Raw genomic sequence first — 25,512 nt, 5'->3', positions numbered from 1 at the left:
CGGGACTTCAGTTCTAGCAGCACAACACCACTCTTCTTCTTTTTCTTCACAGAGCCTGAGGCTTGGAGCGGGAAGCTTGGCCCGGGTTCCTCAGTTCTGGAGGGACGTCCCTTGGGAAAGGACACTTTCAAATACCGGTGGCTACATCTAACTTATCCATGATTGTCTGGAGCCCATCATGGCAGAGACCGATACCCCCAGGCAACCAAAGGACAGTGAGTAAAAACTGACTCTGCCTCTTATTGTCGTCACCGCAATTCGGCGCCAGCCATCACTACAACCCTCTTCATCCTCCCCGGAGCCTGCTCCATCCGTGGGGAGCAGAACCATCTTTGCTGCAACACCATCAGCCCCAGAGGACATCACCCACAGCGACTGGTGGCGTCTCGAGACAAACTATCCCCATCATTCCATCCTTCATCATCTCCTTTTATTGTACGCCTCGGGGCCACGAAGCTAGGTAGTGCCACCTGTGACATCCCCAGACCCGACATCACCAGCCCGGTGAAGAGTAAAATTAACCCCTTGCCCCGTGGGTGCTACAACTTGGTGTCATGAACAGGATAACATGCCCGTGACAGCATATACTGTGTGCCTTGCAGAACTGTGTTAAACCGTGTTTCTTGAAAAAGTCAGTCACCATTAACTATTCCGCACGGGAGAAGAGGGCGTGCCATCGTGGGTGGGACCCAAAAAGAGTGCAAAAGCATGGGTGGAGCCCAGAAAGAGCACGAAGGAGAGCCCCACTGCCAGAAACGAGCAGGAGACCCCGTGACTCTAAGTCAGAGCAGGAAACTATTGGTCGAGGCATGTCCAGTGAGGAAAGAGATCAAACCATTCCTGTTGCCGCAGCATTAACCCCAGCTCCGGTGCTACCGTTTACCATGCCGTACCTCCCAGGAACAACATGGCTACCCCAGTATTCAGGGGAGGTACATACCCTGGCGGACTTCAAGGAGAGACTGTACAGTTTATTCCGGGTGTACCCTATGACGGAGGACCAGAAAACCAGCGTCCTTATTGGCCAACTGACCGGGGCAGCAGTTCGAGAAGTCGAGTCCTGGCCAGAGACTGATAAAACAGTGGTGAAGGACATTTTGACTAAACTCATGGAAACTTTCGATACCCGTACAGCAGCTGAGATAAAGATGTGATTTTACGGATGTAAGCAAAAGGTGTAAGACAGTATACAGGACTATGCTTTAAACCTTCAGGAGGCAATGAGAGCTGTTCAACAGGTGGAACCGGAGGAAGTGAAAAATGAGAACCGCCTGCTGACTGATTAGTTCATCGAGGGGCTTCTGTCCGATGCCCACCGGACCCAGCTGCACATTGTGTCCATGCAAACCCTAACCTCAGCTTTGCAGAATTTAAAGACCATCCGGGCATTGCATGAGTTGGATCACTGGAGCACTATGCTTCAGCAACCGGGCTTGGTGCCCGCTACACCGGTATTGGTGGGAACCAAGGAACAAACTGTGGCTAAGGACTCCATCAATGAACTGCGGCTCCAGATCCTGGATTTGATCAAAGATATGGCTAATTTGACCACTGCGGCTCAATCTAAACAAGGGGCCCAGCAACTCGGTATCAAAATATTTATGGCAAGCTATAGGGCATTATACTGTTAATAAAGACTGTGGGGGCATCCTAATATGTATTAGGGCTGTGGGAACAAACCTACTTGTATGTGGGGCCATGGAGTGCATGCTACTGTGTATGGGGAACTGTAGTGGCTATCATTCTGTGCTTGGGGGCTGTGTGAGCCACAATAAAGTGTTTGGATGGCTTTGGGGTACATCTTACAGTGTAGGAAGCTGTGGAAGCATCATACTGTGTATAGGGGGCTATAGTAGCCATCATACTGATTATACTTGTGCATCATTATAATGAGGGACAATGGGGAATCATTATAGGGATGAACAAGGGTATTGATATTATAAGAATGTGTGACGCCCTGGCCTATTAGGTCGTCACAGGGTATTGCACAATTTTCCTTTCTGTGCAGTATCCATCTATTCCTTAGTTCCAGGTGCCACCCAATGATGTTGCTAAGACCATCATGCAAATCCCACACACACACACACCAGTGGGTAGGTCCAGTGAGGAAAGGGCCGCCCACCGAAGGGTTAAGCAGAATGGGTGGGAGGTGACTAGGCAGTCGTCGGCAGGTGAGCAAGGAGAGTGGTGGCTCTCAAGTAGCTCTCAGGGGAGAGCAGGCTGGGGAGTTGGAGCTCCCAGGACAGCGAGACAGCAGCCCACAGAGTGTGAGGGGCTGAGTAGTAGAAGCTCCTGGAGGGTCGGACTAGACTGGAACACACCAGGCAACATCATTGGGAACGGTCACCTGGACGTGCTCCCCTCAGCGGCAGCAGTAATCGAGGACGTTTGGTTTAATTACAGTCTGTGTGTTTACTGACCTTCCAAAGCAGCACAGAGTCATCCAGCACCACGACTACCAACTGTGAGTTCCCTGCTCCCTGCCTTCCAAACCCCTTGCATTCAACTCCCTTACCATCACCGAGCCCCGGAGCATTCCCCCTACCCGTGGAGGGGTCTAACACCTGGCTGCCCACTCCATCGCCCCCGGGTACTCCCAGCTGCAGCTGTGGTACTTCACCATTACCACACACCACGGGTGGCGTCATGAACTTTAACCAAACAGCCTTATGGAAATACTTCCCCTTTTATTTGAATGGCCGCACGACTTCGACCCCCGGGTCTGGAGATCCCTTGAGCCACCATGGATCCGGATATGAGCAGCCCAGCTGCTGATGCGGGGGCGGCACACCTTAATTTCTGGCATCACGAACAGGATCCGAGCAGGACCTACTCACCTGTGTGACGTGTGCCTTGGAAACCGAAAACCGCGAGTCAAAATTCCTTTTCCCGCCATTCCACCATCTTCCGCCATCTTTTCGCGCCAAAACGCAATCTTCCCCGTGAAAGTGCACGAAGCAGAATCCCCGCCCTTCGTCCTGACTGTGAGGCCAGAACCGGAAGTTCTCAGAGGGCCACAACACGTGAAGGAGTGCTGAGTGCTGTACAAACTGATTTGCGCTCCTTACACTCTACTGAAACAGCCATTACCAAAGTCTCTAATGATCTAAGGACAGTAAACTCTAATGGTCACTTCTGTCTGCTGATTCTGCTGGATTAACTTAGTTGGTTAGGGACCGTCCCAGATGGGTATACCTTGACGAGGTGGGATGGCTTCTTACCTTTTTGCAAAAATGTGCACTTGCATTTTATTTATTATTATTCAGGGTATTTTTCATACAATTTTTCTCTTTGTTTTTTTTCCTGTCTAGAGGCTGCCATTTACATGCTTGTAATGTTGCATGGTTACTGATTTTTTGTTATAGCTCAGTTTTTTGTATGTTCTCTTGCTTTAGTGCAAGTTAGGGGTGCAGCCCTCCCTTTACTGAGACCGAACAATCAATTGCTTCCCACTGCGCTGTGTATTTAATCTGTGATCCAGCTGACCACTTATTACCATTCACATTGGAGTTTTTGACATGACACAAGTCAGGTATAGAAAATGTTTTTAACTTAGTTGGTTAGAGACCATCCCAGATGGGGTACACCTTGATGAGGTGGGATAACTACTTCCCTTTTTGCAAAAATGTATATACTAAGTACCCTGTTATTAAGTACTTGCATTTTATTTATTATTATTCAGGGTATTTTTCATACAATTATTCTCTTTGGTTTTAACCTGCACCAGTAAGCCTATTCTCTCACATCTCCCCCAGTATTAATCCCTGGTTTTCACTACCAACCTAACTAAAATATTTAACCTGTCTATTTCTTCCGGTATCTTTCCTGCTTTATTCAAACATGTCATCATAACCCTTTTACTAAAAAAAAAATCTCTTGACCAGAAATCCTCCACCTCTCAGATAACTCTCTTCTTGACCATATATAAACTGATTGCTGCTCCTTACACTCTACTGAAACAGCCCTTACCAAAGTCTCTAAAGATCTAATGACCGTAAAATCTAATGGTCCCTTCTGTCTGCTGATTCTGCTGGATATCTCTGCTGCATTTAACATTGTGGTTCACTATGCTCCGCTTTATCGGGCTCAATGACACCATTCTCTCTTGGTTCTCATTCTACCTCTCTGACCTCTTATTCATTGTATCTTTTGGTAGATCTTATTCGTCTTATCTTCATTCTTATCTTCCTCAAATTTCAGTACTTGACACCCTGCGTTTCTCTCTATACACCATCCCTATTGTACAAACCATCACCAGAGTTGGTTTCCAGAACCATCTCTATAGGTGGTGTCACACATAGCGACGACGACAACGACGTCGCTGCTAAGTCACCATTTTCTGTGACGTAGCAGCGACGTCCCGTCGCTGTCGCTGTCGCTGTGTGTGACATCCAGCAATGACCTGGCCCCTGCTGTGAGGTCGCCAGTCGTTGCTGAATGTCCTGCTTCATTTTTTAGACGTTGCTCTCCCGCTGTGAAGCACACATCGCTGTGTGTGACAGTGAGAGAGCGACGAACTGAAGCGAGCAGGGAGCAGGGAGCCGGCGTCTGGCAGCCTGCGGTAAACTGTAATCACGGTAAACATCGGGTAACCAAGAAGCCCTTTCTTTGGTTACCCGATATTTACCTTAGTTACTAGCGTCCACCGCTCTCACACTGCCAGTGCCGGCTCCCTGTTCCCTGCACACGTAGCTGGAGTACACATCGGGTAATTAACCCGATGTGTACTCTGGCTAGGAGTGTAGGGAACAGGGAGCCGGCACTGGCAGCGTGAGAGCGGCGGACGCTAGTAACTAAGATAAATATCGGGTAACCAAGAGAAGTGCTTTCCTTGGTTACCCGATATTTACCTTAGTTACGCTTCCACGCGTCGCTGGGGGCTGGTCACTGGTGAGATCTGCCTGTTTGACAGCTCACCAGCGACCATGTAACGACGCAGCAGTGATCCTGATAAGGTCAGATCGCTGGTCGTGATCGCTGCTGCGTCACTATGTGTGACACCACCTTATGCTGATGACATCAAATTATACACATCTTCTACTGCTATCACCCGACCTTAATACAAAATACCTGGGTTTATCTTTCCACCGTCTTTAATACTATATCCTCAATTTATTTGAAACTAAATCTCTCCAAAACTGAACTCATATTTCCTCCCTCTACTAACCTACCTATACCTAATATAAAAATTGCCTTGGATAGATCAATCATAACTCCCAAGCAGCACACTCGCTGTGCCCCCAGTGATTTACATATATATATATCCCAGTGATATATGTTGCCCCCAGTGATATATAGGCCCCCAATGATGTATATACCCTCTAGTGATATCTGCTTCCCCAGTGATGTATGTGTCCTCAAGTGCTGTATGTCATTCACAGTCATGTATATACCCCCAGTGCAGTGTATGCCCCCAGTGATGTTTGTGCCTCCCAGTGCTGTATGTAGCCCCCATGAGGTATATACTACCAGTGCTGTATGTTCTCCCCTAGTAATGTATATACCTCAGTGCTGTATGTACCGTTAGTGATGTCTAAAAGCCTTAGTGATGTCTATACCCCCAGTCAGTGTTAGGCTGGCTACCGTAGAATCTGCCAGTACTACCAGGCCTGGCTGCGGTTACCTGCATTGAACTCCAGAGCTCTCACCTGAGCTTCGGAGTTCAGCCTGGCCTATCCACAGCTGTCATGAAATGAACCGCAATTGGCGGCGGCGGATCAGTCGGCACTCGCGGTTCAGTCCTGCAAACCCTGAGTTCAGTCCAGGCTGCAATCTGGAGCTCAGGTGAGAGCTCCGGAGTTCAATGCAGGTAACCGCAGCCAGGCCTGATATTACTGGCGGTTTCTCCGGTAGCCAGTCTGACACTGCCCCCGGTAATGTCTGTGCCCCACAGTGATGTCTATGCCCCCAGTAATGTCTGTGCACCCCAGTGATGTATATACCCCCAGTGATATCTCTGCCCCCAGTGATGTTGATGTCCCAGTGATGTCTGTTCCACCAGTGATGTCTGTTCCCCCACTGATGTATATACCCACCGGTGATCTTTATGCCAAAGAGCCATGTCTCTGCCTCCCAGTGATGAATATACCCCAGTGATGTTTATGCCCCCAAACATCTCCTGTTATGTATATGCCCCAGCCCCTCCCGTAATGTTAATACCCCTGCCTCTGCTGTGATGTATATGAGCCCAGCGTATTCTGTAATGTATATGACCTAGCCCCTCCTGTGATGTATATGTCCTAACCATTTGTGTGATGTATAGGCCCCAAGCATCTCCTGTCATGTATATGCCCCAGCGTCTAATGTGATGTACACTGGAGATCAAAATTAGAAAAAAATTTATGATCACTTGCTTTTTTCAGAAATAATGTAACTACATTGATCAACAGTTGAAGTTTTTTTTGTAAGAGGTACACCATGCCTTTGCTTTGAATGACTTCAGCACATCTGCGGCCACTAGTCTCTCACACTGCTCTGCTGTGATTTTGGTCCACTCTTCTTCCAGTCTCTTCCACAGTTCTTTGACTGTTGTGGGTTTCTTAGCCATGACTTTGTCACCAAGGATTTTCCAGAAGTTTTCTATTGGGTCTAGATCAGGTCTCTGGGTTCACCATTTCATTTTCATTGATTTTTATTTTTGTTATGCTTCAAGGAACTGCTTTACCTGTTTTGCTGTATGACAGGGGTCATTGTCGTGCATGAAAAAAGTGTTGGCTGATTGAGTGATGAATGCAAGTAAGGAACCATGTGTTGTTGAAGAAGGTTCTGATACACACTTAAATTCACTCTGCCATGTAGCTGTATGAGAGGTCCAACTCCTGCTGCAAAAAACATTCCCCAAACCATGGCACTTCCTCCACCACCTTTCACTGACTTTGGTTCAGTCTTTCCCCAGTTTGTCAACAAACACAATGCTTCCCATCAGACCCAAATAAATCTTTTATCACTAAAATGAACTGTTGACCACTGTGTCCACACAACATGCTCCTTTTGATTCTTTCTGCTAATGAGAGGTTTGGTCACTGCAGAGTGGGCTTTTAGTCCAAATGCTCTTAAACATTGTGACACTGTATGACGAGACAGATCCTTACCCTGTTCAGTGCTGAACTGGTGAGCATTTCAAGCTGCAGTGTTGAAACCATTACCCATGGAGATTCTCTGCAATATCCTGTCCTCTCTTGCATTTGTCTTTCGAAAGTGACCAGCCTTCTTGGGGGACTTGAAAGCGTTTGTGATGTTGTAAAGATGCGATATTCTCGAAATCACAGACTTGTAATGACCAACTTCTCTTGCTATGGCTGATAGGGTCACCCCTTTGGCCTTCATCTGACAACCTGCTGCCAGAAGGTTTCAGTCACTTTGGAACAGCACACCATTTTTGCAAAGTCAGTGCAAACTGGAAAGTTAGGCTGCCAGTTAAATAGGGTTTGTCAGATAATTAAGGAAATTAGCACCAGGTGCCAGATTAACACCAATAACGTGCAGGTATCTGAAAGTGTTCTCTAATTTTGATCAGTGTTCTTTTACATTTATTTCATTTACATTTTTATTATGTGCTTCTGAAAAAAAACAATTTATGAATTAAGCTTAAGGTACTGCTCGGTTACTCATATTCGGATATAATCACATAGGACTACACAATGACCTTAACATTTAGGAAATTGTATGTTGCTCTCTAATTTTAATCATCAGTTTATATGTCCCAGCCCTTACCATCATAGCCGCACCAAAGAGAAGCTGTTCCAGCCACCACAGTAGATGTGTTAATATCTTGTTTAACCAAATATAGCAGGCTAATTTGCAAGTTGATCATTTTGTGCGGCCCCCGAATGATGGTAGAAATTTTCAAATAGCCCTTGGCAGAAAAGAGGTTCCTCACCCCTGCTTTGGATGAATACTATGAGATAGCGTGGTCTCCAACTCTCTCACACCCCCCACGCCAGTAACAAGCATGGTGGAAGAGTCGGTTTGCTCCTGTCCGACCAATGCTCCTTTACACCAATTCCACTGCCACCCTCAGTTACTCTCCCCTCTTTTGAGGTGCACTCCGTATGAATCTACTCCCCTTCCAACCTACAACTTGCCATCATTTATCGCCCCCCAAGGCCAGCTACTGCATTTTTTTGACCATTTCACCACCTGGCTACTACATTTCCTTTCCACCGATATCCCCACCATCATCATGGGTGACTTTAACATCCCCACTGACACTTCTCACTCATCTGTCTCTAAACTTCTAACACTCGCTTACTCCTTCAGCCTCACCCAATGGTCCTCTGCAGCTGCTCACAAAGATGGCCACACGCTGGACCTCATCTTCACTTGTCTCTGTTCCCTATCTAACCTCTCTAACTCGCCTCTCTCCCTATCTGACCATAACCTACTCACATTCTCTTCCCTCTCTTCTCTAAGTAAACAACCCTCCCTCCACAATATTTCATACCCCCGCAGAAATCTCAATCACCTTGATTTACACTCACTCCCTCAGTCTCTTTTTCCTCTTGCAGACATCGCTTATTCACACGATGCAGATGCCACTTTATACAACACCACCATCTCTGCAGCTCTCGAATCAGCTGCCCCTGTCTCACACACCAAAACCCGAACAATCAAAAGGCAACCCTGGCACACGGACCAGACTAAAGAATTGAGACGGGCTTCCAGAATTGCTGAGCGCAGATGGAAGAGGTCTCATTCCACTGAGCACTTCATTACATACAAACAGGCTCTCACCACTTTCAAGTCTGCACTCACTGCTGCAAAACAAACCTACTTCTCATCCCTCATATCCTCTCTATCCCACAACCCTAAACAGCTATTCAACACTTTCAACTCTCTCCTCCATCCCCCGGCACCACCTCCCTCTCCTCTCATCTCATCTGAAGACTTCGCCTCTTTCTTCAAGCAGAAGATCGACAACATCCGAGCAAGCTTTGGCCCACAATCACCACAGCCACTACTCACAACTACTCAGCCTTCTTCCTCCAAATCCAGCTTCTCCACCATGACAGATCAACTTTCCACTCTACTCTCAAGATCACATCTCACAACCTGCCTGCTTGATCCACTCTCATCCCACCTCATCCCCAATCTCACCACAGTCTTCATGCTGACCCTAACCCATCTCTTCAACCTATCACTAACAACTGGTGTATTCCCTTCATGCTTTAAACATGCATCCATCACACCCATCCTCAAAAAGTCCTCCCTTGACCCTTCCTCTGTGTCAAACTATCGCCCCATATCACTTCTTCCTTATGCCTCAAAACTACTGGAACAGCATGTCCATCTTGAACTGTCCTTGTACCTCTCCTCCTGCTCCCTCTTTGACCAGTTACAATCTGGCTTACGACCCTATCATTCCACTGAAACTGCCCTACCCAAAGTTACTAACAACCTACAAACCGCAAAATCCAAGCGACACTACTCTGTCCACCTCCTCCTGGACCTGTGCTCTGCCTTTGACACAGTAGACCACTCCCTTCTACTACAAATTCTCTCGTCTCTGGGCATCGCAGACTTGGCCCTATCTTGGATCTCCTCATACTTAACCAACCAAACTTTCAGCGTCTCCCATTCTCACACCACTTCCTCATCTCGCCCCCTGTCTGTCGGAGTCCCCCAAGGTTCAGTTTTTGGACCCCTGCTGTTTTCCCTTTACACCTTCGGCCTGGGACAGCTCATAGAGTCCCACGGTTTTCAGTATCATCTCTACGCTGATGATACGCAGCTCTACCTCTCTGGACCTGACATCACCTCCCTACTAACCAGAATCCCACAATGTCTGTCTGCTATTTCATCCTTTTTCTCTGTTCGATTCTTAAAATTGAACATGGACAAAACAGAATTCATTGTCTTTCCTCCTCTTCACTCAACCCCCCCACCTGACATATCCATCAATGTCAATGGCTGCTCATTTTCCCCAGTTCCACGTGCTCGCTGCCTGGGAGTAAACCTAGACTCTGATCTCTCTTTCAAGCCACACATCCAAGCTCTCTTCACCTCCTGCCGCCTCGAACTCAAAAATATTTCCCGGATTCGTACATTCCTTTCCCAAGAAGCTGCAAAAACCTTAGCACATGCCCTTATTATCCCCCGCCGGGATTATTGCGACCTCATGCTCTGTGGCCTCCCTTCTAACAGTCTCCCACCCCTACAATCTATTTTAAACTATGCTGCCCGTCTAATCCACCTGTCCCCCCGCTACTCCCCGACCTCTCCTCTCTGCCAATCCCTTCACTGGCTTCCCATTGCCCAACGACTCCAGTTCAAAACCCTAACCATGACCTACAAAGCCATCCACAACCTGTCTCCTCCCTAGATCTCTGGCCTAGTCTCCCGGCACTTACCTGCACGTAACCTTTGATCCTCACAAGATCTCCTTCTCTACTCCCCTCTCATCTCCTCTTCCCACCATCGCATCCAAGATTTCTTCCGTGCCTCCCTCATCATCTGGAATGCTCTGCCTCAACACATCAGACTCTCGCCAACCTTGACAAGCTTCAAAAGGAACCTGAAGACCCACCTCTTCCTACAAGCCTACAACCTGCCGTAACCCTCAGTCTGATACAGTGCCGCACAATCAGCTCTACCCTAACCAACTGTATGTTCACCTATCCCATGTAGACTGTGAGCCTTCGCGGGCAGGGACCTCTATCCTCCTGTACCTGTCTGTGTCTTGTATTGTTTATGCATATTGTACTTGTCCCTATTATGTATACCCCTTTCACATGTAAAGCGCCATGGAATTGATGGCGCTATAATAATAAATAATAATAATAGCGTTGAACAGCTTCTTCTGAAGCCTGGGTGCATGACGCGTCCGACGTCATCCACAATAGCCGGCATTGAGGCTCCGTGCATGCGCACTACAATAATTTGATCTGCCCTGCTCAGGGCAGATCAAAGTATGCCTGCGCAGGACCCCAGTGTCGGCTTGTGTGGATGACGTAGGATGCGTCATCCACACTAGCTTCAGAAGACGGAAGATAAAGAAGGCCAAAAGAGGAGGCACCAGAACCGGAGAACGGAGATGCCCATCCGACCCATCTGCTCCACACTGACCATTTAGGTAAGTATTATAATTGTTTTTTACATTTCACACAGCGGCCTGGGCTCTTATATACAGCATGTTAGAATGCTGTATATAAGAGCCCACTGGTGGTGACTGCAGCTTATAGGCCTCAAATCTGGTGACAGGTTCCCTTTAAGAGAATATCAAATGATCTGCTTCTAGTTTGCTATTGGGCCCCAGCACGTCTAGCTATATTACTGACTCAAACACCACTAAATCATCTTCTATAATGTTTTATAAGCACTTCATCACACAAATACCTGCTCATTTCCAGCCAGGTATACTTTAACATCAGAAGAGTTATAGCCTCTTTTTTCACATACTCCCGCAAGCATTTCTCGTATGGTGAGTCCTGGTTTGACAGCTGTGAGTGAAGCGGTGCCATCTGGGAGGTAAACACAGCAGTATTTGATTGGTTTGCTGTCTGCTTCACGTTCTGTGCTGCCCAGACTGCCACTGTCATGCTAAAAAAGAAAAGAAAAGAATAAAACTCTAGACGTGTAACACTGAGCACATTTTATCCCTGGCTTAACCTGTTGATGATGAAGGGATTGACTGACCTTTTAAAGGAAAAACAGACTTAGGCTATGTGCGCACGTTGCGTAAATACATGCAGTTACGCTGCGCTTTGTAGCGCAGCGTAACTGCATGCGTCCTGTGTCCCCTGCACAGTCTATGGAGATTGTGCAGGGGCCGTGCACATGTGGCGTTTTAGAGCGCAGCGCTTCGGCTACTGCCGAAGCGCTGCGTTCTAAGAAGTAACATGTCACTTCTTCCGTGCGCTTTCCCGGCAGCTCCTGCTCTGTCTATGGCAGGAGCTGCAGGCAGAGCGCATGGAATCGGCTTTTTTTTTCACTACGGACATTTCTGCAGCGATTTAAAGCGCACGTGTGCTCTTCAGATCGCTGCAGAAATTTCTGCAGTGACTGTACGCAACGTGCGCACATAGCCTTATTACTGTAATCTGGGTATAACATACCTCTAACAGCTAGATGAGTCAGGCCAAGGAAGACGGTGGGTAAATAAATGTCAGCTAAAAAACACATCTGACATCCAATACAGAGCAAAGTCACACGGTGTGTATATATATATATATATATATATATATATATATTGTGAGGTATCAACCGGCTGTATTACAAAGGGCCGGTATGTTTTGCAGAAGCATGGGTGCTCTGCAATGTGAAGCTGGCTGGGACCTGTGGTTCCACAGGATTGCATTACATGTAGAGCCATGGAAGGGTGTGTGATGCTGATTACACACGCCTTACCACCTGTGGGTGTGGCTCCATGGGTTAAAGCAATCCTGTCTCTGAACCTGGGAGAAGTGTGTCTAGGGCAGTCTAGAGAGAGGCTGGCTCTAGATGTCCAGTGTGTGGACTGGAAACAAGTTAGAGCAGAGCCAGGAGCTCTGGGTGTTTCAGCCTGCATGGAGGCTGATCACAAGGCTCTGATATAGAGTCTGAGGTGAGTGCAGCCAGGCCAGGGCTGTAGGGCCGAATCTCTCCTGGAGGAGAGACAGACAGGGGTCTGCAGAGGGCCCTGGGTGCTGGAAGGAACCTTGGCTAGAGTTGTACGCTGGCAGGAGCCAGAGAGTGGGGAAGTTGCTAAACTTCCATTATGGACTTATTGTTTATGTTTGAGGGCAGTTTATGCTGAGTGTTTTTAATAAACTGCCAGAATTTCTATGAAGAGACTGTGTACATGTGTTGCTGAAGCTACCTCACACCGCTGCAAGCGAGTGAAACCCCCACGTTGCAGGGCGCAACGTTACATATGGTGGAGAATGTGGGCATGCGGTCTGGTTGCTAGGGGCAACGGCATAGGACATATTCCTGTGGATACGGACTGCTTGCTGTGGATCGGCGGGTCCACGAAAAATTTTTTGAAGCGGTTTACGGTGGATCGGCGGGTCCACGAAAATTGTCTGCGCACTCAAGCAGCTGGCGGTGGATCGGCGGGTCCACGAACAGGGACAGCGTGCTCCAGCTGCTGGCGGTGAATCAGTGGGTCTGCCGTGGCGAGAGACCAGTGACTGGAGGATTCCAGGCCGGCCGGAATTGCGAGGACCTGCTTGGTGAGCAGTGATACACCACAGGCTGGAGACCCAGGTTGTACGGGCGGTACAACCTGGAAAGGTTAGTGGTTATCTAACCCCCCCCCCCCTGTCTTTGACCACCGGGTGTTACCCATTGGAGCGCCCCTCCTGTGCCTCTTTTTCGTTACAGCATGGAGGAGCTCCTGAACCAGCTGCTGCAGAGCCAGCAGCACCAACAGCATGTGCCTGGAGGTCCAGTGACAGCAGTGGGGGCTAAAAGCCAAAAAGAGGGAATGGTCCCTGCGGACGTTGTGGAGGAGCTGTACCAGTTCCTGGTCCAGGGACAGCAGGAGCTGTCAGTGTGTAGCGATGTCGCAGCCATGGACCAGTTTGAGCGTTCCCTTCGGGGGCCAGTATGGACACTGGGTGCCCAGGGAGACAAGGGCAAACGGTGTGAACTGGGGGCTAAGGACATTGCATGGAAACCGCAAAAGGGGGCGGAGTCCCAGAAGGGAATAGTTGCCCATAAGGGGGTGGTTGCCCATAAGGGGGTGGTTGCCCATAAAGGGGTGGTTGCCCATAAGGGGGTGGAGTCCCATAAAGGGGTGGTTGCCTATAAGGGGATGGAGTCCCAGAAAGCGGTGGTCCCCCAAAAGGGTGCGGAGCATCCCAAATCCAAGGGTGAAGTGGCGCAGATGGACTGTTGCCAGGGACAACAGTGTTCATGCCACAAGTGTCCTGTTTGCAATATAGACCACCCATCCGACGAGAAGCCACGTCTGTGTTCCGTGGAAGTGGATGGGGAATCTGTAACAGGAGTCGTAGACTCAAGGAGCTTGGTGACCCTGGTGAGGGCCACCTCTGATGTCCACTTGATTCCTGGAAGGAAGATCCACGTCGGCTGCACCCACAGTATTGAGACAGAATACCCGGTCTCCAGCGTGGTCATTAAGACAGCCTGGGACAGTGGTTCTCATGATGTTGGAGTAGTCTCAGATTTACTGCACCCAATTATTATAGGTTGGGACTCTAAATTATTTGTGCACTTGTGGAAGCAGGGGGACGTATACGGTTGCTTGTGTAAGAGCCGGAACAGCCCAAAGGAAACCCCACCACATTGGGAGGTGAAAAGGGGTCCTTGTTGTGCAGTTATGTGTGGTAAGGAGGAGATAGCACCTCCTAAAATTGACTGTCCTAAGTTAGGGGTGACCAAAGAAAATGATGGACGGACCCAACTTAGTGTCATAAGGACTAAGGGAATAACCGATAGTGTGACCGTTAAAAACGGGGTAGCTCCAGAAAGGGAGGCAGATATCTGGTTAAGTGGGGACATGATAGTCCAGGATGCCAGGGGGAGTGATTATGACTCCAGTAAAGACACTGACTCTAGTAAGGTGACAAACGAGTACAGTGTGGTACAGATGGGCGAGAAGGGCAAAACTTCCTCCCGACGCCGAAGACGTAATAAGCGCCGAGAGGGGGCACAGTGTAGGCCGTCTGAGGGTGCAGAGAAAGTGATATGCCTGGTTAATGAAAACATGGTGCTAGTAACACCTGCTACGGAAGAGTCAGACAGTGATATCCTGCAAAAGAAAGAGGAATCAAAGACTGAACTGACACATTGTCACGACAGAAACCAGCAGGGTGAAATTGCAGGGGAGGAACCGACCAAAGACGTAATGGCGGTGTCTCCTATAATTTCCATGCATGAAGCTGGAGGTCTGTTGGATGATAGCGCTGTACGAGATGACATCCTACAGAACAATATAGGAGAAGGAATCCAGGGCAGTGTTGGTGGAGTACAAATCCACAAAGGTCATGGTGAGCAGACTGGTAAGCTACCCAGTGGTGAAGTGATGAATGTTGAAAATGGTGCCAAGGTTCTAAGAAGAACAGAGTACCGTGCTGAAGGGCGTAACACCCTGGTAGAAGGCGATGCTGTAAATGCCCAAGAGAAGGCAGAGGGTGACACTGCAGAGACCCAAGTGGAAGTTGGAGGGAATGCAGTGAAGTCCCAAGACACAGCAGGTGCTGTAAAAGCGGAAAGAGCCTCTGAGGAAGAGGTGAAGTCTGGACATGAGGTCTCATCCAGGACTGGGAGCCTGCCTGACCTGCTTGGTAAAACTACGATGGAGGATATAGAGAAGGTCCTGGGTAAGGAGTGTAAGAAACCCAAACGTTCTGAAGCTGAGATGGAAGAAGCCTCAGAAATAGTGTGTCGTAGACCAGAGAGGTCCGCAAGTGAAGACTCATTCAAGAGGATGAGCAAAGACCATCTGCAACAAGAGATACTTCTTAGGCAGGCTACTGAGAGTCGAGTAAGGGAGCTGGAGAAAGAAGTGGCTGAGCTCCGAAGTCGCTTGGCAGAGTACCAGTCCAAGTCCCAGGGAGCCTTGGAGCAGATGGAGCAGCGAGTGTCAATCCTGACCAAACATGTTGAAGCAGGGGAGGCCCAAAGAGAGCTGACTTTGGAAGCTAAACTTGACAAGCATGTGGCAGGGATGAATGAGACTTCTGTAGTCAAGTGCATGGTGGATATACCTAAGGACTTAAGAGAAGCGTGTGCCACCGAGTGCATGCATGACGAATTTAAGAGAGCTGTGGAAGCGTGTGAGGTCTACTGTACCCCAGGGGCTGAACAGTTAGTGATATTGTCCACCAGTGAAATTACTGGGCAGCGGGTGGCTATTCTAAAGGACATGCACTTCAGATGTGTTCGTATGAAGTGGCAGGTCCAACTGCAAAAGGAAGAAGCCACTAGACAGCTAGAGTATAAAAGGAAAGCGCAGAGTCTGGCGGAAGATATTGTCCAAGTACCCCGGGCTCTGGTGGGGAGAGTCATTGGAAAAACCGGACGAGTCATGCAAGAGATGGTGAATAAATCAGGATTGGTGAGATTAAGAATCCCTGCTGCTAATGAGAGCAAGATACCCAGGGAAGCTGGTATGGTTCCGTTCGTCTGTGTCGGGACTGTAGAGAGTCTTGGAAACATTCGAAGCCTTATTGAATATCGGGTACACCATGTACGTGACATGGAGCGGTTGTGGCAAGAAAACCTGAAAATTAAGGAGCAGCTTCGCCAACTGTGTGGGGGACAGCAGCCGTCTTCCACCCGTTGTTCAGGGGAAAGAAGTGGAAGATGGCGTGTCGGTCCAGTAGTTCAGACGCGCGATAAAAGGAATCGCCGACAGAGTGGTAACCTACGATGTACTGTAGATAGTGGCCGCTATGAGCTTAGAGTTCCCGACAGTAGCCTTGGGGGTACTCAAGAAAGCCTAGGTTCGGACAAGACTGTAGGTTTGACTGGGGACATGTCTCTCTACTACGGTGACCCTGGGAGGGGGTCAGGGAGAGAACGGTCTGGAAATGGGACGTCCTTTAACCCTAGGTTGACCAGACAGGGTTTGGTGACAGTGTCGGGCGATGCCTCAGGGACTACTGCTCTTGGACGGCCCTCTCAACTGGTGGGGCATGGCAACGGGGATGCCCTGTCTCGCGGCCCCAGGTCGTTGGCAAGTGTTCTCCCCTACGGGTTTGAACAGAGGGGGAGGGTATGTGAGGTATCAACCGGCTGTATTACAAAGGGCCGGTATGTTTTGCAGAAGCATGGGTGCTCTGCAATGTGAAGCTGGCTGGGACCTGTGGTTCCACAGGATTGCATTACATGTAGAGCCATGGAAGGGTGTGTGATGCTGATTACACACGCCTTACCACCTGTGGGTGTGGCTCCATGGGTTAAAGCAATCCTGTCTCTGAACCTGGGAGAAGTGTGTCTAGGGCAGTCTAGAGAGAGGCTGGCTCTAGATGTCCAGTGTGTGGACTGGAAACAAGTTAGAGCAGAGCCAGGAGCTCTGGGTGTTTCAGCCTGCATGGAGGCTGATCACAAGGCTCTGATATAGAGTCTGAGGTGAGTGCAGCCAGGCCAGGGCTGTAGGGCCGAATCTCTCCTGGAGGAGAGACAGACAGGGGTCTGCAGAGGGCCCTGGGTGCTGGAAGGAACCTTGGCTAGAGTTGTACGCTGGCAGGAGCCAGAGAGTGGGGAAGTTGCTAAACTTCCATTATGGACTTATTGTTTATGTTTGAGGGCAGTTTATGCTGAGTGTTTTTAATAAACTGCCAGAATTTCTATGAAGAGACTGTGTACATGTGTTGCTGAAGCTACCTCACACCGCTGCAAGCGAGTGAAACCCCCACGTTGCAGGGCGCAACGTTACAATATATACTGCTCAAAAAAAGGGAACACTTAAACAAGGATTTTGTATTTAAGTGTCCCCTTTATTTTTTAAGCAGTATATATATATATTTTGAGCAGTATATATATATATATATATATATATATATATATATATATATATATATATATATATATATATATATATCTATAAAGTATATATGTACACCGGATTTTTCAGACTATAAGATGCACCGGACCATAAGACGCACCCTGGTTTTAGAGGAGGAAAATAGGAAAATACAATTTTAAGCAAAAAATGGGGTCATGACAGACTGTTATGGGGCGAGGATCTGCTGCTGACACTGGGTCGCCCATCCCGGTAATAATCCTCCTGCTTTGTATATGATCCTCATCTTTGTATATATGTCCCTCATCCTGGTATAGCCCCCATCCTGATAAATACCCCCATTCTGATAAATACCCCCATCCTGATAAATACTCCATCCTGCCATCCTGCTATATACCCCCCATCCTGCTATATACCCCCATCCTGCTACATACCCCTATCCTGCTATATAAACCCATCCTGCTAAATATCCCCATCCTGCTATATACCCCCATCCTGCTCATAATATACCTCAATCCTGCTATATACCCCCATAATATACCCCCATCCTGCTATATACCCCCATCCTGGTATATGCCCTCATCCTGCTATATACCCCCCATCCTGCTATATACCCCCATCCTGTTATATGGCCTGTATCCTATGGCACAGAAAAAAATAAATGTTTATACTCACCTTTCTTCACTCCCTGCAGCATCGCTCGTCTTCCTCTCTGTGTCAGCAGCAGCGCCGCTGACCTGTGTGGAGCCGGTCACCGTTCCCTGCAGCATTGCAATGTCCTCCAGTCTGCCTGTCAACTGATGTGTGTGGAGACTAGCGGTGTGCACAGTGATGACGTCATCTCTGTGCTCACCGCTCTCTACACAGATCAGCTGGCAGACAGGAGAGCATCGCGATGCTGCAGGGGAACGGTGAGTATACCGTACTTATTCGCTGCCCCGCACGCTGATGATGATGCGCGGGGGGCAGTGAATACAACCGCACATGATCACTCCAGGCTCTAGTTGCCAGGGGTGATCATGCGGGCCGGCTCTTAAAGTATGCGCGCACCCCCCCACCCATCATCCCGCCCACCTGTCAGCGCCGGCTGTAGCGCTGAGAGATGATGGGCGGGAGGATGGATGTATATGAAATGAGTGTGTCCACGTGGTCACGGCAGGTGCTGCTACAGCCTGCTTGAGCCGCTGATGACCCGCTCCACCGCAGCACCCTCATTGCCTGCAGCCCTACATTCAGACTATGAGACGCACCCCCCACTTTTCCCCAACATTTGATGGAAAAAAGTGTGTCTTATAGTCCGAAAAATACGGTATAGGTATTTCTCCAGAAAATGATTGCAATTACACATGTTTTGTCATACACATGTTTATTTGCTTTGTGTGTATTGGAACAACACACAAAAAACAGAGAAGAAAAGGCAACTTAGACATAATTTCACACTAAAGCTCAAAGATGGACAAGACCAAATTGTTGACATCTTTCCAAAATTGTGGGTGTACGACTTTGTCTCAAGCATATGATGCTCATTCAAACTCACCTGTGGCAAGTACCAAGTGTGAGCAATATGAAAATTACTCCTGAAACCAGACACAAAAAGGGGAAAAGGTGATTCATTTGTTGCATTGCATGTCTGTATCTGCCCCCTAAGCATGGAGAACATAAAGAGGAGAAGAGAACTGTCTGAGGACTCGAGAACTAAAATTGTTGAAAAATATCAACAATCTCAAGGTTACGAGTTACAAGTCCATCTACAGAGATCTTGCTTTTCCTTTATCCAATGTGAGCAACATAATCAAGACATTTACAACCCATGACACAATAGTTAATCTCCCTGGACATGGATGGCAGCAAAAAAATTATGAAAGGTTGTAACACGGGATAGTCTGGATGATGGATAAGCAGTACCAATCAAATTCTAAAGAAATTCAAGCTATCCTGCAGGCTCAGTGAGCATCAGTTAAAGCACAAACTATCCGTCGACATTTGAATGAGATGAAACACTATTGCAGGAGACCCAGGCTGACACACAGACATAAAACAATGCTATACTGCAGTTTGCCAAAATGATTGTGAGTAAAGGCTACTTTACACACTGCGATATCGGTCCCGATATCGCTAGTGTGGGTACCCGCCCCCATCTGTTGCGCGTCACGGGCATATCGCTGCCCGTGCCGCACAACATCACCCAGAGCCGTCACACATACTCACCTGTCCGGCGACGTCGCTGTGACCGGCGAACCGCCTCCTTTCTAAGGGGGCGGTCCGTGCGGCGTCACAGCGACGTCACTGAAACGTCACTGAACCGCCGCCCAATAGCAGCGGAGGGGCGGAGATGAGCGGGACGTAACATCCCGCCCACCCCCTTCCTTCCGCATAGCGGCCGGGAGGCAGGTAAGGGGAGCTTCCTCGTTCCTGCGGCGTCACACGCAGCGATGTGTGCTGCCGCAGGAGCGAGGAACAACCTCGTTACTGCTGCAGTAACGATATTTGAGAATGATCCCCCGTGTCGCCGATTAGCGATTTTGCACGTTTTTGCAACGATGCAAAATCGCTTATCGATGTCACACGCAACGGCATCGCTAATGCGGCCGGATGTGCGTCACGAATTCCGTGACCCCAATGACTCTGCATTAGCGATGTCGTAGCGTGTAAAGCCCGCTTAAGCCAAAATCCTACCAGATGAAAAACTGTGAGTGGAAAAGTGCAAGAGGGTTTTATCTAACAACAGTGAAAGAAATAATGTGGTGTATTCGCTCACCTTTTTTGGTTGTGTCTCACACAAACTTGAATGAAACCTCAGTGGTAGGCCCAGCTGTTGCAGAAACCACAGACCAAAGATCAACAAGTGTTGTGCACTAACTCCAGATTAATATAGATACCTCTGTGCTCTGGATGGATAGTAAAGGAGCCAATATACTGGATGGAGTTATGCAGGTGTGGCGCCCCTGAGTGTCAGGTGCCACAGGGTACTACATCTAACCCCAGATTCCTGGAAGACCAGTGCTGGTAACCACCACAACACATACAAATCCACGCCCTTTTCCCCACATTGGGTAACAGGCTAGAGTTGGAACTAAGGGATAGCCACCTATTGTTTGGGACTCATCCAATCCACTAGTCAGAAACCTAGGAGGAGGAGGGACTAGTCAGTGCAGTGGACGCACGATGGACATCTTTTCAGATAGTGAAAAGTCAGACAGTCAGTCAGAAGTTAACGTGCTACAGAAAGTGTGAAGTGACTACTGAATAAAAAGGAGTACGGTTGTCAGGGAGAGTACGGTGAAGTACTCACTGGACCGAGCACCGACGGGGTACAGAGCCCTAGTTCAGGAAGACGCTTTAGGCTCACCTGATAATCTGCCGCCGAGGGGACCATCAAGGACGTTACCGACGTTAGTGTCCGGGGCACAGAAGCAAAGAGAGAACCTGGGAACAGGGACAGAGGTCCGACCCAAGAGAGGTTCAAGCTGCCTGCTGTACAGGCTAGGACGGAGACAACAGGAGGGGACCCCCAAAAACGTTCCAAGCCAAGGGGACCCACCGACTACTTCAGGGTGCATGGAAGTAAAGCTCACCAGTTCACTACACCGGCACTGGAACAAAGGGAATACCGAATTGGTAAAGACCAGCACAAAAGGGGTAGCAGCCACTCCAAACCAGTGAGTAAAGCACAAGTTAACCTGCAGCCCTTGTGTTGTCTGAATTCTTTCTACACCTCTGTACCTATATACTACAACCACCATCATCCTCCCCTGGGGCCCAGCTTTACTTGCAGAGAGCCATCACACCTAAGCTGCCCTATACCACCAGCCCCAGCAGTGAGAGATTTTGCAGTGGCGGCTTTCCCTGTATAGCCACATAGCGGAAGTGGCGTCACGAAAAACTCTTTATTTTATTTTTCCTTGTACAAAATCCCTTTTAAGCGACCCCCAAGGTCACGGAACCGGGCAACGGCCACCCAGTGAAATACCCCAGTAATATACCGCTCGGGACCCAAAGTCGTGGGGTGCGTCATAAACTTTTACCAATCGATGGATGTTTGATTGCCTGTTAATACAGCAGACCAAAACAAATGATAATGTGATGCCCTGGCTTATCAGGTCGTCACAGGGTATTGTGCAATCTGCCCTTCTGCACAGTATCCACCCTCCTTGGTTACGGATCCTGGTCCTTTGGTGTTGCTAACAGCTTAGCCAATCAAAATCCTAGGAACACTTCCCACTTTAACCTATCAGACACACCATAGGGGGGCCTGAAGGGAATAGGGCCGCCGACATGGGGGATTGGTGAGGGGAAAGTGAGGAAAGTGACAGTTGAGCTGGAGTGTTGAGCTTGGGAAGTTGAAAGGAGAGGAGGTGGAGTGGTGACTCTCATGAGGAGAGGCCATGGAGGAGAGCTCCTGTGTACTAGGTGGCAGACGTTGGTCTGGGCCTGGTAGGAGCTGGAACCCTGGTCGCAGGGGACAGTGTCAAGGGGCACGGACTGCCGAGGAGGGCGGCTGGCGGCCTTGAGCTATCACCGGGCAGGGGCCAGGGCACGACGGGTTATGTGGACTCCAAGCCGGAAAGTAGCTTCACTTGTTCCGGTAATTTACCCGACGGGGGTGAAGACCTCAAGTGTTATCCCCAACCTGCTCCAAAATCGGGGTACTAGTGCACCGATGGGATAGGACTTTCACAATACAGTCCAAAGAAATCCTACGCATGAACCCTGAGAGCAAGCTCACTCCATTAGCCATAAGGGTGAGCGGGATCCGAAGAGTTTTATACCCACGGGTCCAACAGAGACAGAGGTGCCAAGGACAGGGCCACAGGCTAACAGCAACACCAAGGGCACGGACCCAAGCGTGCTCCCTCCAAGCTGCAGTGGTGTTCAGAATTCGGGTTTACAAGTTGTCGGTGTTGTTATTCCTGGACTGAGTGAGTACACTGAAATACCCCTGTTCCTACCCCAGCGCCACCCATTCACCAACCATCCGACGTGCCCCGGGACACAAACCCCCTACCCATGGGGGGGTTAAACATTAGGCTGCCACACCATCGTCACCGGCTTCCCCAACCGCATCGGTGGTCCCTCACATTACCACGCACCGTGGATGACATTACGAACTTTCCAAACTCCCTGTACATAGGCCCCCTTCATCGAGTGGCCGCGCGACCCCCAGGTCCGGAGACCCCTCGAGCCACTGCGGATCTGGATCCGAACAGCAGCCCGCTGCTGGCACGGGGGCAGCACAATAAGACCTGAGTGATCTAGTCTTGATTGCTCAGTGCACACAGGCTACCATAGTTCTCCGCGATGCGAGACCTGTTACCACAGGATACGCGCAGTCAAGAACGATGCACAAAAAATCATTTCACCTGATTGCACCTCATTGAGTATTCTGCTCGTTCCTCAGGTGATCGGCAGCCTGTTTATATGATAAGATAATCATGAAATGAGTGTTTTTAACAACTCGTTCATAGTTATCTTGCAGTGTGAAGGGCCCTTTAGAGAACAAAAGGATCTGCAGTCAAAATTTGACATGCCAGATCCCGACAATCATCTGTCAGGGGTATCCATACACATTAGGCTAAGTTCCCATTATGAGAACTTGGTGTATTTTTACCGCTTCGTATTTTTGTTGCGTCTTACAGTTCCAGCAGTGTGTATGGGATTTATAGAATCTCATGGCCGCTGTGCATTCTTTTATGCTGCCTAAAGTGACCTGTGGTGGGATTTTGAGATCCACTTGACAAGTGGTAAATTTGCAGGGGTTTTTTGTGGCTTTTCCCAATTGACTTAAATAAGATGAGGAATATCCACAGATAAACACATATGTTTTATTAGCACGTTTTTTGCAATAGAAGTTTGTCGCGGGCGGGGAGGGGACGCTGCGCTCACCACGCTCGGGTCTGGCACTGCTGCTGCTTTGCTTGCTGCTCGGTGGCTCGAGCGGTGGGCCGGATCCGGGGACTCGAGCGGCGCTCCTCGCCCGTGTGTGAAAAGGGGAATGGTTTTGGGGATTTATTGTCCATGACGCCACCCACGGTTGTGGTGAGGTTGTGACACCACCGCTGCTCTGGACGGGGATCCCGGGAGCGATGACAGGGAGCAGCTTAGATGTTGTTTTTCCCCTCCGTGGGTAGGGGGGGTTGGTTGTCCCGGGGGTCCCGGTGAGGGAGGAATGGCAGGTGGGTTACGGGGCCTGGTGAGGTGCATGGTCGCGGGGGCAGCGCGGTGCCGCATGGCACGGTGGTACTCACTCAGCCAATGATGAATGCAAAGTCTCCGGTAAAACAAACGGCTGGATGGACGGGTCCCACAGACGGCTGCGGTGGTTCTTCTCCCGGTAGGTTGGCGGTGACTGCCTTTCCCTGCACCTGTGTTATGTTCTCGGTTCTGATGGCTTCCCACCGGTAACCCGCTCCCCAGCTTGGATGGATGCTGAGGGAGCCCCTTTTGCCCGCAGGCTCTGGCCCTGGGAACTATAGCCTTGGCGGTGACTGTATTTCCCTTCACGGTTTGAGCGGTTGCCTTCAATCGGGTCTTGACTGCTGGGAAACCCCGGAGGTTCCCTTCGCTAACGGATTTGACCGGTTTTACGGCGACTCCAAGCCTGGTCGGGGTCCGTAGGCCCTGCTGAATGGTGCTGGCTTCTCTTCGCTCCTCGACCCGGTACCAGCGGGCCACCGCCCGTCCCGGGTCCTTACGGTTCACGTCAATCAGCCTCTCCTGCAGACGGTCACCACCGTCTGCCAACCTTACTGTATGTGCCCGGGCCATGCACCCGGACACGGTCAGTCTGCTCCACTACCACTTCACTCTTCAACTCCAAACTACACTCCTCTACTCTCTCTGACTTCCTTTTTCCGCCTCCAGGACTGTGAACTCCTTGGTGGGTGGGGACAACCGCCTGGCTCCACCCCCTGGTGTGGACATCAGCCCCTGGAGGGAGGCAACAAGGATTTTTGTCTGACTTTGGTGTGCCTAGCCGGGGTGTGGGGTGTGTTGTTGTAGTACCTGTGATGACCTGGCTTGTCCAGGGCGCCACAAGTGCATGTAGTCTGCTCATGACTGTGCAAAGGAAGTTTTACCAAAGTCAAGTAACAGGAAATATCCAAAACAAAGCAGTTTTTTTTGAAACATGACAGACCAAAAATCAACATAACTACAACTGAAAAAAACATGAAAAAAAGTATGGCAAAAATATGCGGTAAGGAATGCAATGAAAAAATACAAGTAACCAAATTTAGCTAACTGGTACAGAAATGTTACATAAAATCTGCAACATCAAAATTCACCAAGTCCTGGACGCAACGTGTCCTCTCCTGCAGGGCCGTGAGTGTTCTCCGCAGGAGACCGCACCTGCCTGTACCCGCCATCAGGGTTAACGAAGCTGCAAACTTTCTCTCTGTTTTCCCTGTGGAGAACAATCGCGTCTTTGCAGCAATAAATTGACGTGCTGTAGCTCGGAAAGCCATGCTGCTGGTCAGTTTACCATGGGGGAAAAACAAGCACAGTGGGCATGTGATTTCTAGACATGCCATCCATTACACTCGTACTGTACAATGCAGTGTATTGGACACAGTGAAAACACGCTGCGTCCAAAACGCTGTGAACCCTGATCGTGGGCACACAGCCTACTGGTGGGAAAGTCGCCTTGGGCTACATTTACACATCCATGAGACACGTCTGAGTGATGTTCTGACTTTTTTTTCTTGGACAGTACTCGGTCCCATAGAATAGAATGGATGTGTACATGGAAAAATGGTACCGCTGTCATCAGTGTACGGTCCATATGTCAGCTTTTCCATCAGTGTTATTGGTGGTTTTCGCCAGATAGATAAATGAATCACAAAGCTTTTCCTATACTTTGCAATGCTAATCACAGACTGTACCCTGATGCCATCCGTGTGCTGTATATGTTTTTTCTGGACCCATAGACTTGTATTGGAAGTTTTCATTTCTTGTACTTTAAAAAATTATGTCTCCATGAGTTTTGCACAAGTACACAGGCCGTGAAAGAACACAGATATGTAAACTGCCAATAAACTATGATGGGTATGTGTTAGATCTGTGAAGAACAAGGATAGAACATGTATGTGAAATACAGACAT

At 49.1% G+C, this 25,512-nt stretch overlaps 1 protein-coding gene across 2 annotated transcripts in view; it reads right to left on the bottom strand.

Annotated features, from left to right (window-relative positions):
* The window catches only part of RGS14 (regulator of G protein signaling 14), a 277,457-nt gene that overhangs the window by 86,211 nt on the left and 165,734 nt on the right, over positions 1 to 25,512 (bottom strand). Inside the window, exon 10 of one of the 2 annotated variants that reach the window (XM_075344512.1) lies at positions 11,335 to 11,538. The exons of the other annotated variant lie outside the window; for it this stretch is intronic. Coding sequence (XP_075200627.1) covers positions 11,335 to 11,538 — 204 coding nt within the window. The remainder of the gene's footprint in view (positions 1 to 11,334; positions 11,539 to 25,512) is intronic. 2 annotated transcript variants of the gene reach the window in all.

Source organism: Anomaloglossus baeobatrachus, chromosome 4 (genome assembly GCF_048569485.1).
Source record: "Anomaloglossus baeobatrachus isolate aAnoBae1 chromosome 4, aAnoBae1.hap1, whole genome shotgun sequence".
NCBI classification, from domain to species: Eukaryota; Metazoa; Chordata; class Amphibia; order Anura; family Aromobatidae; genus Anomaloglossus; species Anomaloglossus baeobatrachus.
Note: the sequence above shows the minus strand (reverse complement) of the source record. Positions and strands in the feature narration are given on the sequence as shown.